Source organism: Narcine bancroftii, chromosome 8, assembly GCF_036971445.1.
Source record: "Narcine bancroftii isolate sNarBan1 chromosome 8, sNarBan1.hap1, whole genome shotgun sequence".
Classification (NCBI taxonomy): Eukaryota; Metazoa; Chordata; class Chondrichthyes; order Torpediniformes; family Narcinidae; genus Narcine; species Narcine bancroftii.
The window spans coordinates 48,769,804-48,786,413 of NC_091476.1; the positions used below are offsets into that span (position 1 = coordinate 48,769,804).

Consider the following 16,610-nt stretch of genomic DNA (forward strand, 5'->3'; position numbering starts at 1 on the left):
TGACTGTGTGGCCAGGGTAATTCCAATGCTCTCTACAAGTTTGCCAATGACACCCAAGTCAGCAGAATCACAAATGGCAATGAGGAAATGTACAGAAGGGAGAGAGATCAGCTTGTTGAATGGTGTAATGACAACAACCTTGAGCTCAATGTAAGCAAAACCAAGGAGATGATTGTGGACTTCAGATAGAAGTCAGGGGAACATGACCCAGTCCTCATCAAGGGCTCAGTTGTGGAGAGGGTCAAGCACTTCAAATTCCTAGGTGTCAACATCTCCAAGGATCTGTCCTGGATCCTCCATGTTGATGCAATAACAAAGAAGGCTCACCAGCGGCTATACTTTGTGAGGTACCTGAGGAGATTCAGTACATCAAAAAAAAAAAAAAAAAAAATCCTACAGTTGTACTGTGGAGAGCATTCTGGCTGGTTGCATCACTGCCATATGGAGGGGCCAGCTCTCAGGATAAGAGTCACCCCTCCAGAGGGTTGTTAACTTGGCCTGGGACATCACAGGCACCAGACTTCACTCCATCGAGGGCATCTACATGAGGCGGTGTCTTAAAAAAGCAGCCTCTATCCTTAAAGACCCCCACCACCCAGGCCATGCCCTCTTCACTCTGCTAACATGGTAAACAAGATACAGTAGCCTAAAGATGAGCACTCAACAGAGCAAGGACAGCTTCTTCCCCGCTGCCATCGGATTTCTGAATAATCAATGAACCAAAGACACTGCCTTACTTTTCGTGCACGACTTTTTTTTTTAATTTATAGTAATGTTGTAAGATGGTTATAATGTGAATGTTTGCACTCTGATGCTGCCACAAAACCCCGAATTTCATGACTGGTTCATGACAATAAATTCTTAACACTGAGAAAACAACTTACAAAAACATGAACATTTCCTTCATGTTTTCAAAATCATTTTTTTGTTAGTTGAGAATTAAACATTGTCACTGGCAACTGAAAGGAAAGATATAATTTCCCAATCTTATTGATATCAGAAGTGGATCAATGAGCTTGAGGACAAAGTGCTCGGACAGTGGAATTGAGCTGAATAGTGCAACTTCTCAAGAATTAAGCAGCATCATGGCTCAGCTATGAGAGCCACTGCCTCAATGCCAGACACCTGGGTTTAACCCTGACCTCAGCTGCAGTCTCTGTGGAGTTTGCATATTCTCCCTCCACATTCCAAGGTAATCAGGTTATGAGGTCAAATAAATTGCACCCAATGTGCAGGTGAGTGGTAGAAGTGAGGGCAATGAACTGGAAGAATATGTGGAGAAAATACTTAATTAGATTAATGTAGAATGAATGTCAATGAATAATTTATGGTCAGCATGGACCTGATGGGCTTCAGAGCCAGTTTTAGTTCTGAATACAATTATAAATCAACAAATTATTCTCCAAGCTTAACATCTTACTGTGCATTCCATGCCTCTCAGTAGTTATGTTCTTCAACAGCAATGTTTTAATCTTGGTAACATGTTACCTTTACAAAAGAAAAGAACAGAGACAAAGATTATGACTTCAAAACTAAAATATTTTACAAATGCCAATTATTTCCAAATCCTATTAATTGCAACATTCATATTTAAGCCACGAGCAGTTTTAGGAATACTAAAATCTGACAGATGCAGAAAACATTGAATATCAAATGCATGATATCCTTCAATACACTTCCCATAACTCAACACACCTAACCACCTATACTGCTGATTGTAACCACTTGTCCCCCTCATGTTCTTTCCTTTTCTTTCTCTCATGTTTCACAGCTTCGCTGCATGGTTAAAGTCTGCCATGATGAATCATCTTACTACAATTTTGGTCGTCCAAATCAACTGAAGTCAGCACTGGTAGGTAAGATTAAGAAAGCATAAATGGAATTGATCGCTATCTCTTCTGTTGCGATGAATGAAAATAAGCTTCCTTATTGCTATTATATACCATTTATTATTGGAACTGAACAAAACTATCAGTTCACAAATTAGATTTAAGATGCTAATGGGCTTTCATTGGTTTGAATTTGTAGATATTTATTAAGGCTCAAATTAACTTTAGAAATCAAGGTCAAAAGCAGACTGGATTTGCTGTAAAGATGCAACACATGTTCAAACTACCAAAACAAATATTTAAAAAAAGCAAAGTGGGGCTGTAATGGCAGCATTGTCACTGGTCCTAACCTGGGGAGTGCAAGGAGTGGAGACAGTGCTCCTCTGCAGGGTTCCAGCACCCAATCCTACTACCAACAGCTCTGGGCATGCTTTAAACAGCCTGTTAAAGGAGCTGTCGCAGTTTTATTTTAAAATCCTGTGCAGGCAGCAGCCTCCTGGGGTGGCGGACCCTGGGAAAGCAGAGGATTGGCACACGGCACCACAATATGGGGAGAACACCTGCCGTCTGAGAAGAAGCAGAGGAGACGACCCTACGGGACAGTGACCAAGACGCCGGACCAGTGAGGGGTTCTGGGGTTGAAGAGCACACATATAAATGGGTTATTGACAACTTGAGGCAAGGAACCCATGCAGGCTGCGGGGTGACTTGTGGTCAAAGGACTCACACCAGGTTGTGGACTGCTGCAGACTGACTGAAGGGGAATCACGTATCAGAACTGGGATACGAGAGGACGCCAAGGGTTGGAAAGGCTCCCAAAGGCGTCAGGCACTGAAGGCTTCCTGATCATGTCGGAGGTTTGGATCTGGACCTTGCATTGCTGATGGTTGGGATTGAACTATGCAGTTGCAGAGGCTATGGGAGTGCTGGAGGCCATAGAAACTCAGGTACTCTGAAGTGACATTTGTTTTATTAAGTGACAAATGAAAGAATTGTCGTGCTGGACACAGTCAAGAAAGACTCAGCCACCACATTGAAAGTCATTAATGACTTTTTATTCAAATTCAGCGCGCAACCTTTTAAGGGCAGCATGAGCTCAGTCACCTCGTGCATTGTGACATCATAATTGCTTCCCCAGGTACACGCTGGGCAGGAGAGTTGAGGCAGGGAGAAAACCTTGATAGCGCCATCTTCCCACACGCGGGGCCAGTTCGCCATGAGAGTGTGCCACCACACAACCCCCCCAGAACCGGCTACGCGTCGCGCTGCTTGGGTGGGTGGTCCCGGAGTTTGGGCATGCACCAGCCGTAATAGGTCAAAGTGCGCCACCTTCAAAGAGTCCACGGTGTAAAGTTAGTCTTTACACCCCCATGTCCAAAGTGAAAGTCCTGCCGGACCGCTGGAGGACCTTGTATGGACCTTCGTATGGGTGTTGTAAAGGTGCCACATGTGGGCCACGCTGAACAAATACGAAATCCGCCGATTCCAGCTATTTGGGACGATGTGTCGGCCGGACGCCATGATGCGAGGGAGGCAGGGGGGCTGGCGAGAATAGTTTCTTACGGAGATCTGCCAAAAGGTTTGCGTGCTCGGACGTAACGTTGGGCTCCGGGCCAAATAACTAACCGGGCAGCGAGAGCGGCACGCCGTAGACCAGTTCTGCAGAAGACGCCTGTACGTCCTCCTTGGGTACTGTTCTGATGCTGAGGAGGTGAGGCGAGCCATGAAGGCGGATTTCATATGACAATGAAACCTCTCCACCAAACCACTTGCCTGTAGGTGGTAGGCTGCGGTGTGGTGGAGTTTAATCCCCAGGAGGTTCACCAGCTGAGCCCAGAGCGCGGAGGTGAACTGGTCACCCCTGTCACTGGTATGCCGGTGGACCTTGGAGGTCTGGCTCCTGGTGCAGTTCCTCACCATCTCAGCCACCTCATTTTTGAGCCCGTGCCACAGAAACTGCTCTGCCACCATCCGCACTTAAGTCTTCACCGAGGCATGGGCTAGGTTGTGGACTAAGCTGAAAACCCTCGACCTCCACTGCGGTGGGAATACCGGGCGCGGTGAGCTGGTGGAGACGTCGCAGAGCAGCGTGTCTGGGCTATTGGGCAACTGAATGTCCTGGAGCTCGAGGCCAGAGATAGTGGTCCGGAGAGCCTGTGTCTCTGTGTCCAGCTTCTGGGCCTGTGCCAACGGTGTGTAGTTAAGGGTGGGGGAAGAGCGCAAGGAGAGGTGGCATTGCTGGCGAGCTGACCATGGATCTTTGGCAATCGCAAGTGCCTGTGTGAGGGGCTTGTGGTCCGTGAAGAGCCTGCCCTCCAGAAAGTATCGAAAGTGCCGGATGGCCAGGTACAGCTCCCGGTCGAAAGTGCTGTACTTGAGCTCCGGCAGGCATAGCTGTTTGCTAAAGAAGGCCAGGGGCGCCACTGTCCATTGAGCCACTGCTTGAGTACACCCTCTACCGCCGTGGCTGAGGCATCAACTGAGAGCACCATGTGTGCCTCCGGGCGTGAGTGCACCAATAGAGTTGCATTGGCGAGGGCCTTCTTTGTTGCGGCAAAAGCGATCTCTGCCTCCTCCAACCAAGTCAGGACTTTCTCCTTAGTGGCGATCAATGCGAACAGCGGTTGCAAAGTGCGGGGAGCGCCGGGAATGAACTGATGATAAAAATTCAACATCCTCATGAACTCCTGCAGCCCTTGAGTGTGGTTGGCTTGGGGAACCATTGGACAGCTACGACCTTCTCTGGTGTCAGGGCAGCACCTGCTGCTGAGATGGTATGCCCCAGGAACTGAAGCATCTGCTTGCCGAACTGGCAGTTGGCCATGTTGACCGTGAGGCCAAACTCCGCCAGTTGGGCAAACAGGGTACGGAGATGGGCCTTGTGCTTTTCGTGGTTGAGGCTGGAAATAAGAATATCATCCAGGTAAATAAGCACAAAGTCCAAGTCCCTACCACAGAGTCCATGAGATGCTGAAAAGACTGGGCCGCGTTCTTGAAGCCGAAAGGTATACGGAGGAATTCAAAAAGGCCAAAGGGGGTTATGATCGCCATCTTGATTATGTCCTCTTCAGCACCCAGAGGATTTGGGGACCACGTGAAGAGGAGATGTGCAGGCACTGTCTGAGTGATGGATGATCCCCAACTCCTGCAGCCGGGAAAACTCCTACTTCGCCAGCTGCAGCTTCTCAGGCGGAAGTCATCTGGGCTTGGCATGCAGCGGGGGGCCCTGCGTGGAGATATGGTGGTACAAGGGTAAGATGGTGCTGAATTGTGGTTGAAGGATGGTGGGGAACTCATGGAGTATGTTCGAATACTCATCCCTGGAAATGGCGATGGTGGCGATCTCGGGCCTGCAGGCATTTGTGGTGTCCAGGTGCTTCGAATTGAAGGTGTGAGTGTTGACCAGCCTCTTGCCCTTCATGTCGACCAAAATTTCGTGTGCCCAACATGAACTTCCAGCGAAATTTCTCTTTCCCAATCTGGATCTGCGCCCTGCATGTACTGAAGGTCTTGATGGCGGAACCACTGGCTGCCCCCAGGGTGGGACCATGAGATCAGGTGCATGTCTCGAAGGCAGTGGGGGGGCAGGATGTTCAGCTCCGCTCCTGCGTCCACCAGGAAACGTTGGCCAGTGGACTTGTTGATAACGTGAAGGAGGCTGTCCACATGGCCAGCCATTGCAGCCATCAAAGGTGGCTGGCTGGGTGGTTTCCCTTGGTAGTCACATGGTTGTCAGCACTTACGAGCTTGCCCTCCCCAGCGCTGATGGTAAAAGCACCAAGTGGAATGGTGCTCCTCCGGCTTGTGCTTGGGGGAGTATTGCAGCCGGCTGGCTCTTGGTCATGCAACCTGACTGAGGGGTGCTTCATTCTCCCTCTTGGTGCACCAGAGGGTTTCCCTTGGGCTGCCACTCAGTGTGAATCCGTGAAGTCCTCATCTGCCAGGAGTAGTTGGATGTCCCGGGCATCTGCTCGAGGAAGATCTGACGGAATAGGAAACAAGGTTTGTTATCCTCTGCCAGCGCCAGCATCTCGTCCATTAGGGCCGATGGTGTGGGGTCCCCAAGTCCATCGAGTTGCAGAAGCCTAGAGGCACACTGCTGAGGGGAGAGCCCGAAAGTGCCAAGGAGCAGGTTCTTGAGGGCAGGATATTTATCCTCGGCTGGTGGGTTGTGTATTAGATTGTCCACCCTGGCTGCTGTTTCTTCATCCAGCACGCTCATGACATGGTAGAACATCGTGGCATTCCTCAGTTAAAACTGTGCCTCCCCCTGCCTGAACCACGTATATGAGCGATGGGTCTAGAAAGGGGGAAGTTTGATGGCAACGGCATTGATCTCTGCCAGATCCATGTTCTTGAGACCAGAGACACGTCTAAGCTCAACGGGGTCACCAATGTAGTGCTGGATACAGCCAAGAAAGACTCAGCCACCACATTGAAAGTCATTAATGGCACTGTTTTTATTCAAATTCAGTGCGCACCCTTTTAAGGGCAGCATGAGCTCAGTCACTGTGTATTGTGACATCATAATCGCTGCCCCAGGACCAGGTAGGGAGAAAAACTTGACAGCACCATCTTCCCATGGCTGGCCCGCCACGTGGAGTTACACACAGGGCTAATTTGTCCTAGAGAGTGCACCACCACAGAATCTTTAATCTTATTTTACTTCGACTAGATTTACGTACTTAAAATATGTTCAATCACACATATACACAAATACTTCTTGGATATCATTTCATTTTCTTGATAATATTGAAGGAAAATAATTTTTATGATTTTACTTGTATTTAATTGTAAAACACACCAATAACATTTTCCTTGTTTTTGTTTTGAAAATGTTATTTAATTTTTTTTCCATACATGTAATCATCTCTTTTCTTTGGCTTGGCTTCGCGGACGAAGATTTATGGAGGGGGTAAAAAAGTCCACGTCAGCTGCAGGCTCGTTTGTGGCTGACCAGTCCGATGCGGGACAGGCAGACACGATTGCAGCGGTTGCAAGGGAAAATTGGTTGGTTGGGGTTGGGTGTTGGGTTTTTCCTCCTTTGCCTTTTGTCAGTGAGGTGGGCTCTGCGGTCTTCTTCAAAGGAGGCTGCTGCCCGCCAAACTGTGAGGCGCCAAGATGCACGGTTTGAGGCGTTATCAGCCCACTGGCGGTGGTCAATGTGGCAGGCACCAAGAGATTTCTTTAGGCAGTCCTTGTACCTTTTCTTTGGTGCACCTCTGTCACGGTGGCCAGTGGAGAGCTCGCCATATAATACGATCTTGGGAAGGCGATGGTCCTCCATTCTGGAGACGTGACCCATCCAGCGCAGCTGGATCTTCAGCAGCGTGGACTCGATGCTGTCGACCTCTGCCATCTCGAGTACCTCGACGTTAGGGGTGTGAGCGCTCCAATGGATGTTGAGGATGGAGCGGAGACAACGCTGGTGGAAGCGTTCTAGGAGCCGTAGGTGGTGCCGATAGAGGACCCATGATTCGGAGCCGAACAGGAGTGTGGGTATGACAACGGCTCTGTATACGCTTATCTTTGTGAGGTTTTTCAGTTGGTTGTTTTTCCAGACTCTTTTGTGTAGTCTTCCAAAGGCGCTATTTGCCTTGGCGAGTCTGTTGTCTATCTCATTGTCGATCCTTGCATCTGATGAAATGGTGCAGCCGAGATAGGTAAACTGGTTGACCGTTTTGAGTTTTGTGTGCCCGATGGAGATGTGGGGGGGCTGGTAGTCATGGTGGGGAGCTGGCTGATGGAGGACCTCAGTTTTCTTCAGGCTGACTTCCAGGCCAAACATTTTGGCAGTTTCCGCAAAGCAGGACGTCAAGCGCTGAAGAGCTGGCTCTGAATGGGCAACTAAAGCGGCATCGTCTGCAAAGAGTAGTTCACGGACAAGTTTCTCTTGTGTCTTGGTGTGAGCTTGCAGGCGCCTCAGATTGAAGAGACTGCCATCCGTGCGGTACCGGATGTAAACAGCGTCTTCATTGTTGGGGTCTTTCATGGCTTGGTTCAGCATCATGCTGAAGAAGATTGAAAAGAGGGTTGGTGCGAGAACACAGCCTTGCTTCACGCCATTGTTAATGGAGAAGGGTTCAGAGAGCTCATTGCTGTATCTGACCCGACCTTGTTGGTTTTCGTGCAGTTGGATAATCATGTTGAGGAACTTTGGGGGACATCCGATGCGCTCTAGTATTTGCCAAAGCCCTTTCCTGCTCACGGTGTCGAAGGCTTTGGTGAGGTCAACAAAGGTGATGTAGAGTCCTTTGTTTTGTTCTCTGCACTTTTCTTGGAGCTGTCTGAGGGCAAAGACCATGTCAGTGGTTCCTCTGTTTGCGCGAAAGCCGCACTGTGATTCTGGGAGAATATTCTCAGCGACACTAGGTATTATTCTATTTAGTAGAATCCTAGCGAAGATTTTGCCTGCAATGGAGAGCAACGTGATTCCCCTGTAGTTTGAGCAGTCTGATTTCTCGCCTTTGTTTTTGTACAGGGTGATGATGGTGGCATCACGAAGATCCTGAGGCAGTTTACCTTGGTCCCAACAAAGCTTGAAAAACTCATGCAGTTTGGCATGCAGAGTTTTGCCGCCAGCCTTCCAGACTTCTGGGGGGATTCCATCCATACCTGCTGCTTTGCCACTTTTCCAAAGCCCGCTGCGCAGCTCAGACGGCAAAGTCCTCCTCAGCGACAAGATCTCCATCCTCAACCGATGGTCAGAACACTTCCAATCTCTTTTCAGTACCAACCGCTCAGTCCAAGATTCCGCCCTGCTCCAGCTCCCTCAACAGCCCCTAAGGCTAGAGCTGGATGAGGTTCCCACCCTGGATGAGACATATAAGGCAATCGAACAACTGAAAAGTGGCACATGTAATCATAGCCAAATACAAAATACAGTAGTCAAATATTAGTATCAAATGCATTATACATGATGGTGTAAAACTCCAACCCCCTTAACAAAACACCAAAAAACATAGAAAAAGATAAATAAAAAAACACGAGTAGAAACCTGGTTGTCAGTGGACACCCCTCACCACATGACTGACTCATTTGTACCTTTTAATACTTCCAATGAGGTTAATGAGGTTCGAAATTCAGGGGAAACATCTATAAATTAATTGCCTCAATTTGTAAATACAGGTGCCAAATTTTCAAAAATACATCATATTTATTTCTCAGATTATAAGTAATCTTCACAAGAGAAACAACATTTTTCTTGTTAAAAATATTCCCAAAAATTCAATCCTGAAGAGCTCTATACTCATTTTAAAAATTGTATGGGACTGAAATTGGAATGAAGGAACTTAATAAACATGCATTTATATGCTACCCTTCAGAATTTTCAGAAAAATTGGATTGGCATTCACTCACTATAAGGATTAAATTGAAACATACAAAATTGTGTATTTTGGAATATAGAGCATGACATGTAGGACCAAGAGGGTGGTGAATTAGCACCATTGCAGAATTAGCATTGAAGATGGTGGAGACCAAATATATTTATGAAGGATGCTGACAACTTTTTGAATACAAAAAGCATCAAAGGCTCTGTGGAAAAAAAGATCAGAAATATGGGAAAAGAGAGGATCTGGTCACACAGCAACAGAAAGGGTATCATTAAGCCGGAAAGGGTGCAGAGAGAGAAAAAAATCTGCAAAAGAATTTTACCAGGATGGGTGGACTTGAATTATAAGGAAAAGCTGGATAGGTTGGATTTTTTTTTTCCCCCTGAAACAGGGGAGATTAAGGCAGGGTCAAATAACAGTCGATAAATCGATGGAGGAGCATAGATAATGTTCTTATTCATTGCCTTTTCTCCTGTTTTGGGGAATCAAAAACTGAAAAGCATAGATTTGAAATATTTAAAAGGGACCTGGGGCGTAGATTTTTCACACTGAGGGTGATAGGCATCTGAAGTGGTAGAGGCAGGTAAAACTGTGACATTTAAATGACATTTAGACAGGTACATGGATAGAAAAGATTTAGAGGGATAAAGACAGACAAATGAGACAAGCTTGGTTGGGCAATTTGGCTGTCGTGAGCCCCTTTTATACTTACAAGTGATCCCAGGAATTAACAGCCAATCAGTCTTTGTCTAATGTGAAAGCAAAATTGGATCAACGCCGGCATCAGATAACGTCATCTCACACCAGGGATTGACAGCCTCGACCCCTAGTACAATCTCCAGTGTCTGCAGACGCCGACACTGCAATCAGGCAAGTGTGGAACAGGTAATTGCATTGTGGGATTGAAATGACCCAAGTTTTTGTGTGAAGGAAGATTAAAATGAAGGTATAAACTTTGCCATGCAGGAGAGAGAAAGAGGAAGTAAATAGCAATAAATAGCAAAAGCAGACAACTTTTAAACAGCGTGGGAAATTTGGTAGTGTTCTAGTGCACAATTTTCTTACCACCATCGCTTGATGAGTTCATGATGTCACTGGTAGAAGGGAGAACAGTCCGAATCCTAGGGATGGCTCCTTGCAAGTGTGAAAGTGTTCAGTGTCCCAGTTAGGAGTGGTCAAATGTGAAAAGCCAAACCCTCATTCCTATCCTGGGACACTGAACGGCCAATTTATAAAAGTATAAAATGGGCTATGGGCACATTAGATCAAGGGTCTTTATCTGTGCTGCAGAATTCTGTTTCTTGCATTGGTACTGAGTGTTTGAGCAGGCCTGAAGAACCAAATAGCCTACAATTATCCCTACTTTGCATGTTTCCACGACTGATTCCTCAAAGGAAATTAGGTGAGAATTATTTAAAAGCTGTGATACAAATACATTCTTTTCCAGTTAATACACAAAAATTCTGGAGAAACTCAACAGGTCTCAGAGTCCATAGGAGACACAGATATTTAACAAAATAAGTTTTTCTTTTAAACATGGAAATTGCATAATTTTTCCATTCTGAAGTGTCTCCCTACCTTTCTAAGTGGCCATTCACACAGGCACAACCAAAACTCCAAATATCCATCTCACACCATGAGTTTAGACAGAATACCTGAAGTGCAGTACTTAAGGAGGCTGGACATCCTATTCATGGATGGCCTGCAGTTCAGTTTAGACTGCAGGTGATCTGTAAAAATAATTATGGGTCGAAGAGGTAAAATGTCAGAAAGGGAATGAGTCCTTTATTACCATTCCAATCTTTTTACACAGACTGCGTTCTGGAAAATTTGGAATAATTTTCTGTATTGCAGCGGCTTTGTTAAAAAAAAGTTTCAGGCCTGAGTCCTTTGTCAAGGTATAAGCAAAAAAAAGGAAAAGGTGGTGAATAGAAGGAAAGCAGGGGGAGGTGCACAGGCCATCAGCCAAGAGGACATAGGAGGGATAGAAGGGCAGGAGAGAAAAGCTGAAACTGATCGGAGGAGAGGGGTAGCTCTGTGAATGCAGTGCTGGAGAAAAGGAAACAAAGAGCTATGGAAAGAGAAACATGGTGGGGGATGGGGGCTAACACTGATTATATATTTTTGCCTCCAATGGACGTTGAGGGGCCAGCACTTCTGGGGATTAATTACAACTGCAGTGTTTGCAGGCTTTGTTTCACTATATTCTTCTTCAGCTTAGTTCCTTTGCATAGCACATGGGATACACTCCTGCAGTCTGAAAGCATCTGATACAGCAGAACTACTATATCGATCCAATGTTAATATTTAAAAATAGGTAGTCATCAGGGTACGTTTTGAGATGCTGCAGCTCTGTTGACAATGACAAATTGTTACGCCATTTAACTTGAAAAGTTGTTTGGGCCACATTTCACCAGGTTAGTATGAACAAAGGGGAAGACTTATTCTGTCAGCAAATATTTTTACAGTCATCTAATTATAATGAAGGGGCAATTAGCTTAAAATGTAAGTGTGCAAATATAAAGCATGAATTATTCCTGTTCCAATGCATTATCAAAAGTTGATAAAGAACTGCACATCTAATTTAGCTCAACTTTCCCAGGGGTTACAATCACTGGCCACAGAAACATGCTATTTATCCAAACGAGTTTACTCTGACATTTGTGCAACAATCATGCTTTCTTCGATCTTAGCTTAGCTAAATCTATTAGTGTAATCATATCTTTCCCCTTCCAATATCATCCTTATATAGCCTTTCCTTAACCCTTTGGACTCTGTGTCCTTTTTTCCAGGGGCTACTAACAAATGCTGATACACTGCATTTCCATTTATCGGGACTGGTTTTACACCCAATCACAAGTTGGTTCGTACTGTAGTTTACCCATGGACCCAGTCCAAGTATATATGATGAAAAGTTAAAAATGGCTGGAGTCCAAAGGGTTAAATGGACCTCCACTATTTGTTTCGACCACAAGCTATAGTAGGGAGCTCCACATTCTCACTGCTCTTTGGTCAAAAAAGTTTCTTCTGAATTCTCTATTAAATATTTTTGGAAACTATATTGATGACTTTTGTACATTGGAAAGAATGTCTCCCCATTCGCAAAAATAATTATTTGACAAAAATAATCATTTTGAGTATATTTAATCATCCCTCAGCCTTTTCTTTCTCATCTTTTTCTGATATGGTATCATTTTTACAAATGATCACTGAATCCTCTATTATTTCTGAACCTGTTTTACAATAAAGCAGCTTTCCTTGAAACAGCACTTCACATACATGTCTTCATTTATTTATTTGCATTTATTTCCTATTCTTAAGTGTTCCTGAGAAGATTGTTCTGAGCAACCTTCTTGTAATGGTGCAATTTTTCTGGTGAGGGACTCCAACAGGGCTGTCAGGTAGCAAGTTCCAGAATTTTGACCCAGAATAAAGAAGAACAGACCCAGCATATGAAGGAAGTTCTGACAATCACTTCTCAGCTTCCTTCTTTTCTTCCTCCTCCCACCCATATCCACCCATTACTGTTAGCCTGTGTTGCTCTCCACCAACCCCCCCTCCTCCTTTTTATTTAGGTATCTGCAGGATTTTTGGCTCCCCTGAAGGGCTCAGGACAAAAATATCGAGTGCCTTTTGCTTTCTCTGGATGCTGCATGACCCGTTGAGTTTCTCAAAATTGAGTTGTCCTAACAAAAGAGTAAGGAGGAGGTGTGGTTGCAAAAGCTGGAGGTGATAGGTGGAGAAGGGAGGAAGGGGATAGCACCATACCTTGATAAAGGGCTCTACCCCAAAACAGTTCTGTATTTTTTTTAATCTTTGCTATATAAAGGACTCTGCTTGACCTGCTGAGTTTCTCCAGCTTTATGTTTTTACTTCAACCAGTGTCTGCAGATTTTCATGTTTTACTTTAGTGAACAAGACTATTCATCCCTTTTTAAATCAGATATTATTTTGTAAATCACCTTTGGAACTACTTAAATGATTTTATTTCCTTAGACTATTGCAAACAGAATTCCACCTAGTATTCCAAATGTGATCTACCCAAAATTCAATATTTCCTGATTTTCATTTCTTTCCTATTGGAATTAATTCCAAGAGCTTATATTTTAATGGTACATTTAGTGCTGGTATATTCGTTGTCTGACCCTCATTTCTTGTGCTATCTGACTACAGGTCAAAATATTCCAACTAACATTTATTTCACTTCCATTGCCAATTATTTGCCCATTCTGTAAGGCTTTTTGTGGCTTTCAATAGTTTGTTCCTGTCCCCTCATCTAACATACATTTGTGCATGTATATCTGTTTGTTTGTCTATTCTCCATGTAAATCAACTCTAGAAATGCCCAAGGACATTCAGTAGGGGTAACATTTGATGCTGAATGTACTGACTACATTAAATTTAACCTCTAAGGTTACATGAAGTTCAAAAGTGTTTTTTGACCAGCTTGCACTGACTCGCATTATTATTTACTATAATTGTGGTAAAATTTGATACTAAATGTCATCACCACATTGAATTTAACATTTACAGTCATATGAAGTTCAAAAAAATTTGAACTTGGATCAGGGATACCTCAATTAGTTATAGTGTGACACATCAGGGTTCATTCAGAAATCCGCCAACCACAGTTCAATATGGGCCCAAAAAAGTGAGGCAAAATTGACAGAAGATCTTCACAAGCCTACAGAGTTCGACAAAGGAGAAAGCAAAAGACAGCAGAGGAACATCAGCCTCACCTCACTACAGATGCTTCCAGACATGCAAGGAAACAGAACACTAGCACTGACTTGCATTACTTTTCACTATAATTATGGTAACATTTGATACTGAATGTCATCACCACGTTGAATTTAACATTTTAAGGTCATAAATATATTTATGCAGAATTACCATGAAGATTTGGGGTATTTTGTTTCAACCATGTAGTCAATAACTGAATGTTTTATTTCCTGGGCATCGCTGGGTATCCTGCTCGTATGACTTATACCTCTTCCCCAATTCATAAATACTGCAAATTTAGAGGATGTTATCTGCATTTCAGATATTAAACCTTGAATGTACTTTGTGAGCAGCAACTGTCCCAGCACTGATTCGTGTGGAACATCAATGTCCATCTTTTCTCATGACAAATAGCTAACATTTAGTCCCATTCTATCTTTTTTGTCCTGTAGCAAATCAGCATTCTCTTCCACATTTCCACTTTCTCCACATTCCTGCTTTTATTTATTAACTTGTTGTGCATAACCTTAATGAAGATCTTTTGAAAATCTATATAAAATTAATCTACTGCATTAATGACACATGGTTAATTGATATTGGCTCAGGGAACCTTAAAATAAAGTTTCCAACAGCATTTTCTTTCAATTAAGCACAAAAACAAACTGCATCTTTTCCAATTATTACAGATTTAAGGCTTTTTGGCATTACCTCATGGTGTCAGTGTAAGCAAATCACACTACCAGTACTAGATTTTTATTTATCTATCTATATTAGCTCAAAACAGAAACTGTTCATATGTACCTTGTTTACTGTTGTTTGTCATTCGATATTAATTTACTTTATGATTATTATCATATGTACCTAAGTAATTTGTGTATGTTAAAAACCAATAAAAAGATTGAAAGAGAAAGGAAACAATCTCTTCACCTTGTTCCGTGAATACAACTTGCATTACACCGCCTGTTACACTGAACAGAATGCAGAGAATTTTGAGTCATATCACCAGCTGAATGGAGTTAAACAGGAGAGTCTGCAGATGTTGGGCTTGTAGTGGAATACACAAAGGTGCTGGAGAAATTCATCAGTCACACAGAATCTATAAGAAATGAAGAGCAACCAATATTACGGGGTTGTGCCCTTCATCAAGTTATAATCACAAAGCAGGAAGGCATCTGTATAAAAAGGTGGGGGAAGGAGATGAGAGAGGAAGCGGCAAGGGGAGGAGCACAGGCAAGATGTCATAGGTGGATATAGGTTTGGAGGGTAGAAGAGAAAAAAATTGATAAGGGATGGGGAAATGTTAGCTCTATGAATGGAGAGTGAAGGGATGGGAATGGGCAACTGGAAGAAAGGAGACAGAGGGATAGGGAGAGAGGGATTTGGGGGAGGGCAGGATTTAATGGAAGCTGGAGAAGTTGATGTTAATGCCATCTAGTTGGAAAGTGCCCAAACAGAATATTAGGCGACGTTCCTCCAATTTGTGGGCAGCCTCAGTTTGGCAGTGCACATGCCATGGATAGACATGTCAGTGTGTGGAATTGAAATGGTTTGCTCCAAGAAGGTCCAGTTATTGCAGTGGACAGAGTGAAGGTGCTCAATGAAATAGTTACCCAGACTGCATCCAGTTTCTCTGATGTAGAGGAAGCCACAATGAGAACATCAGATGCAATAGATGTCCCTTGCAGGATCACAAGTGTTACTTCACTTGGAAGGACTGTTTGGGGTCCCGATTGGTGATGAGGGAGGAGGTGGCACCAGCACAGGTGCAGGAAATTTTGTGGTCACAGGGGTAAATACTGAGGTGGCGATTAGTAGGAAGGGATGTGTTTCCTGCTGTTGCGGCTAGACCGCAGCAATAGAAGTAGTATTTTCAAAAAACCATAATTTTATTATTAACTATTAATAATGTGTGTGTGTGTGTGTGTGTGTGTGTGTGTGTGTGTGTGTGTGTGTGTGTGTGTGTGTGTGTGTGTGTGTGTGTGTGTGTGTGTGTGTGTGTGTGTGTGTGTGAGAAAACTCAAACCATCACAGTTCAGAAGAGATGATTTTAAAGTTTAATCTCAGAAATCATGTTGAAACGCAGAGTCTTTAAAGCTGCCATTCAAAGTTCTCAAACTCACAAATTCTTTGTAGTTGTTTTCAGAGAAATGTTTCTTCTTACGAATGATTTTCCACAAATCCCCTCTCTTGCATGGAGGTTTCAGAATCTGTGTTTCACACGATGATTTCACAAAAATCAGGTATGAATTAGATGAAGTAACCATCACAATGGTTTTGATCAAGAAACAAGAATGATCTTGCTTTCTTTTACCCAGAATTGGGTCAGTCACAAGTGACCATTTAAAATGGCCACTGCACCACTGCTCTCTCTCACTTGCCAAAGAGAAGCAGCAAAGTGGCCATCCTTTCTGAAGCCACTGCAATACTGTGTTACTCTCTTGAAAAGGAGAACATAAGCAGTTTTTTTTCCTCACAGAATGTTACTGCATTTCTGGCTTCAGATGAAACTGGTGCAATATCAAATGTCTTCTTGAGGTGTCTTTAATCACATGACATCACTGCTGATTTTGTTTGAAGTCTTATTTCTTCCAAAAGTACAAGCTGATGGTTCCGATTTTTTGTTCAGGTCGCAAGCAAAAGCTTGTTTGAATAGATTATACAGGTGTCTGGGAGCAGGTAGGTGGTACAAGTGGAGTTTACTTAAATTGGTGCGGACTAGAGGGGA

General features: G+C 44.0%; 1 protein-coding gene across 8 annotated transcripts in view; it reads right to left on the reverse strand.

Moving 5' to 3' along the window:
• Positions 1–16,610, reverse strand: part of hdx (highly divergent homeobox) — a 155,657-nt gene that overhangs the window by 130,356 nt on the left and 8,691 nt on the right. The window contains exons 1-2 of one of the 8 annotated variants that reach the window (XM_069893646.1): positions 2,934–3,018; positions 1,421–1,488 (exon numbers count right to left, since the gene is read on the reverse strand). The exons of 4 other annotated variants lie outside the window; for them this stretch is intronic. In XM_069893646.1, coding sequence (XP_069749747.1) covers positions 1,421–1,432 — 12 coding nt within the window. In that variant the 5' untranslated portion in view covers positions 1,433–1,488; positions 2,934–3,018. Of the gene's footprint in view, positions 1–1,420; positions 1,489–2,933; positions 3,019–16,610 lie in introns of those variants that run through there. 3 more of the 8 variants (XM_069893645.1, XM_069893648.1, XM_069893647.1) reach the window with 3 other exon arrangements.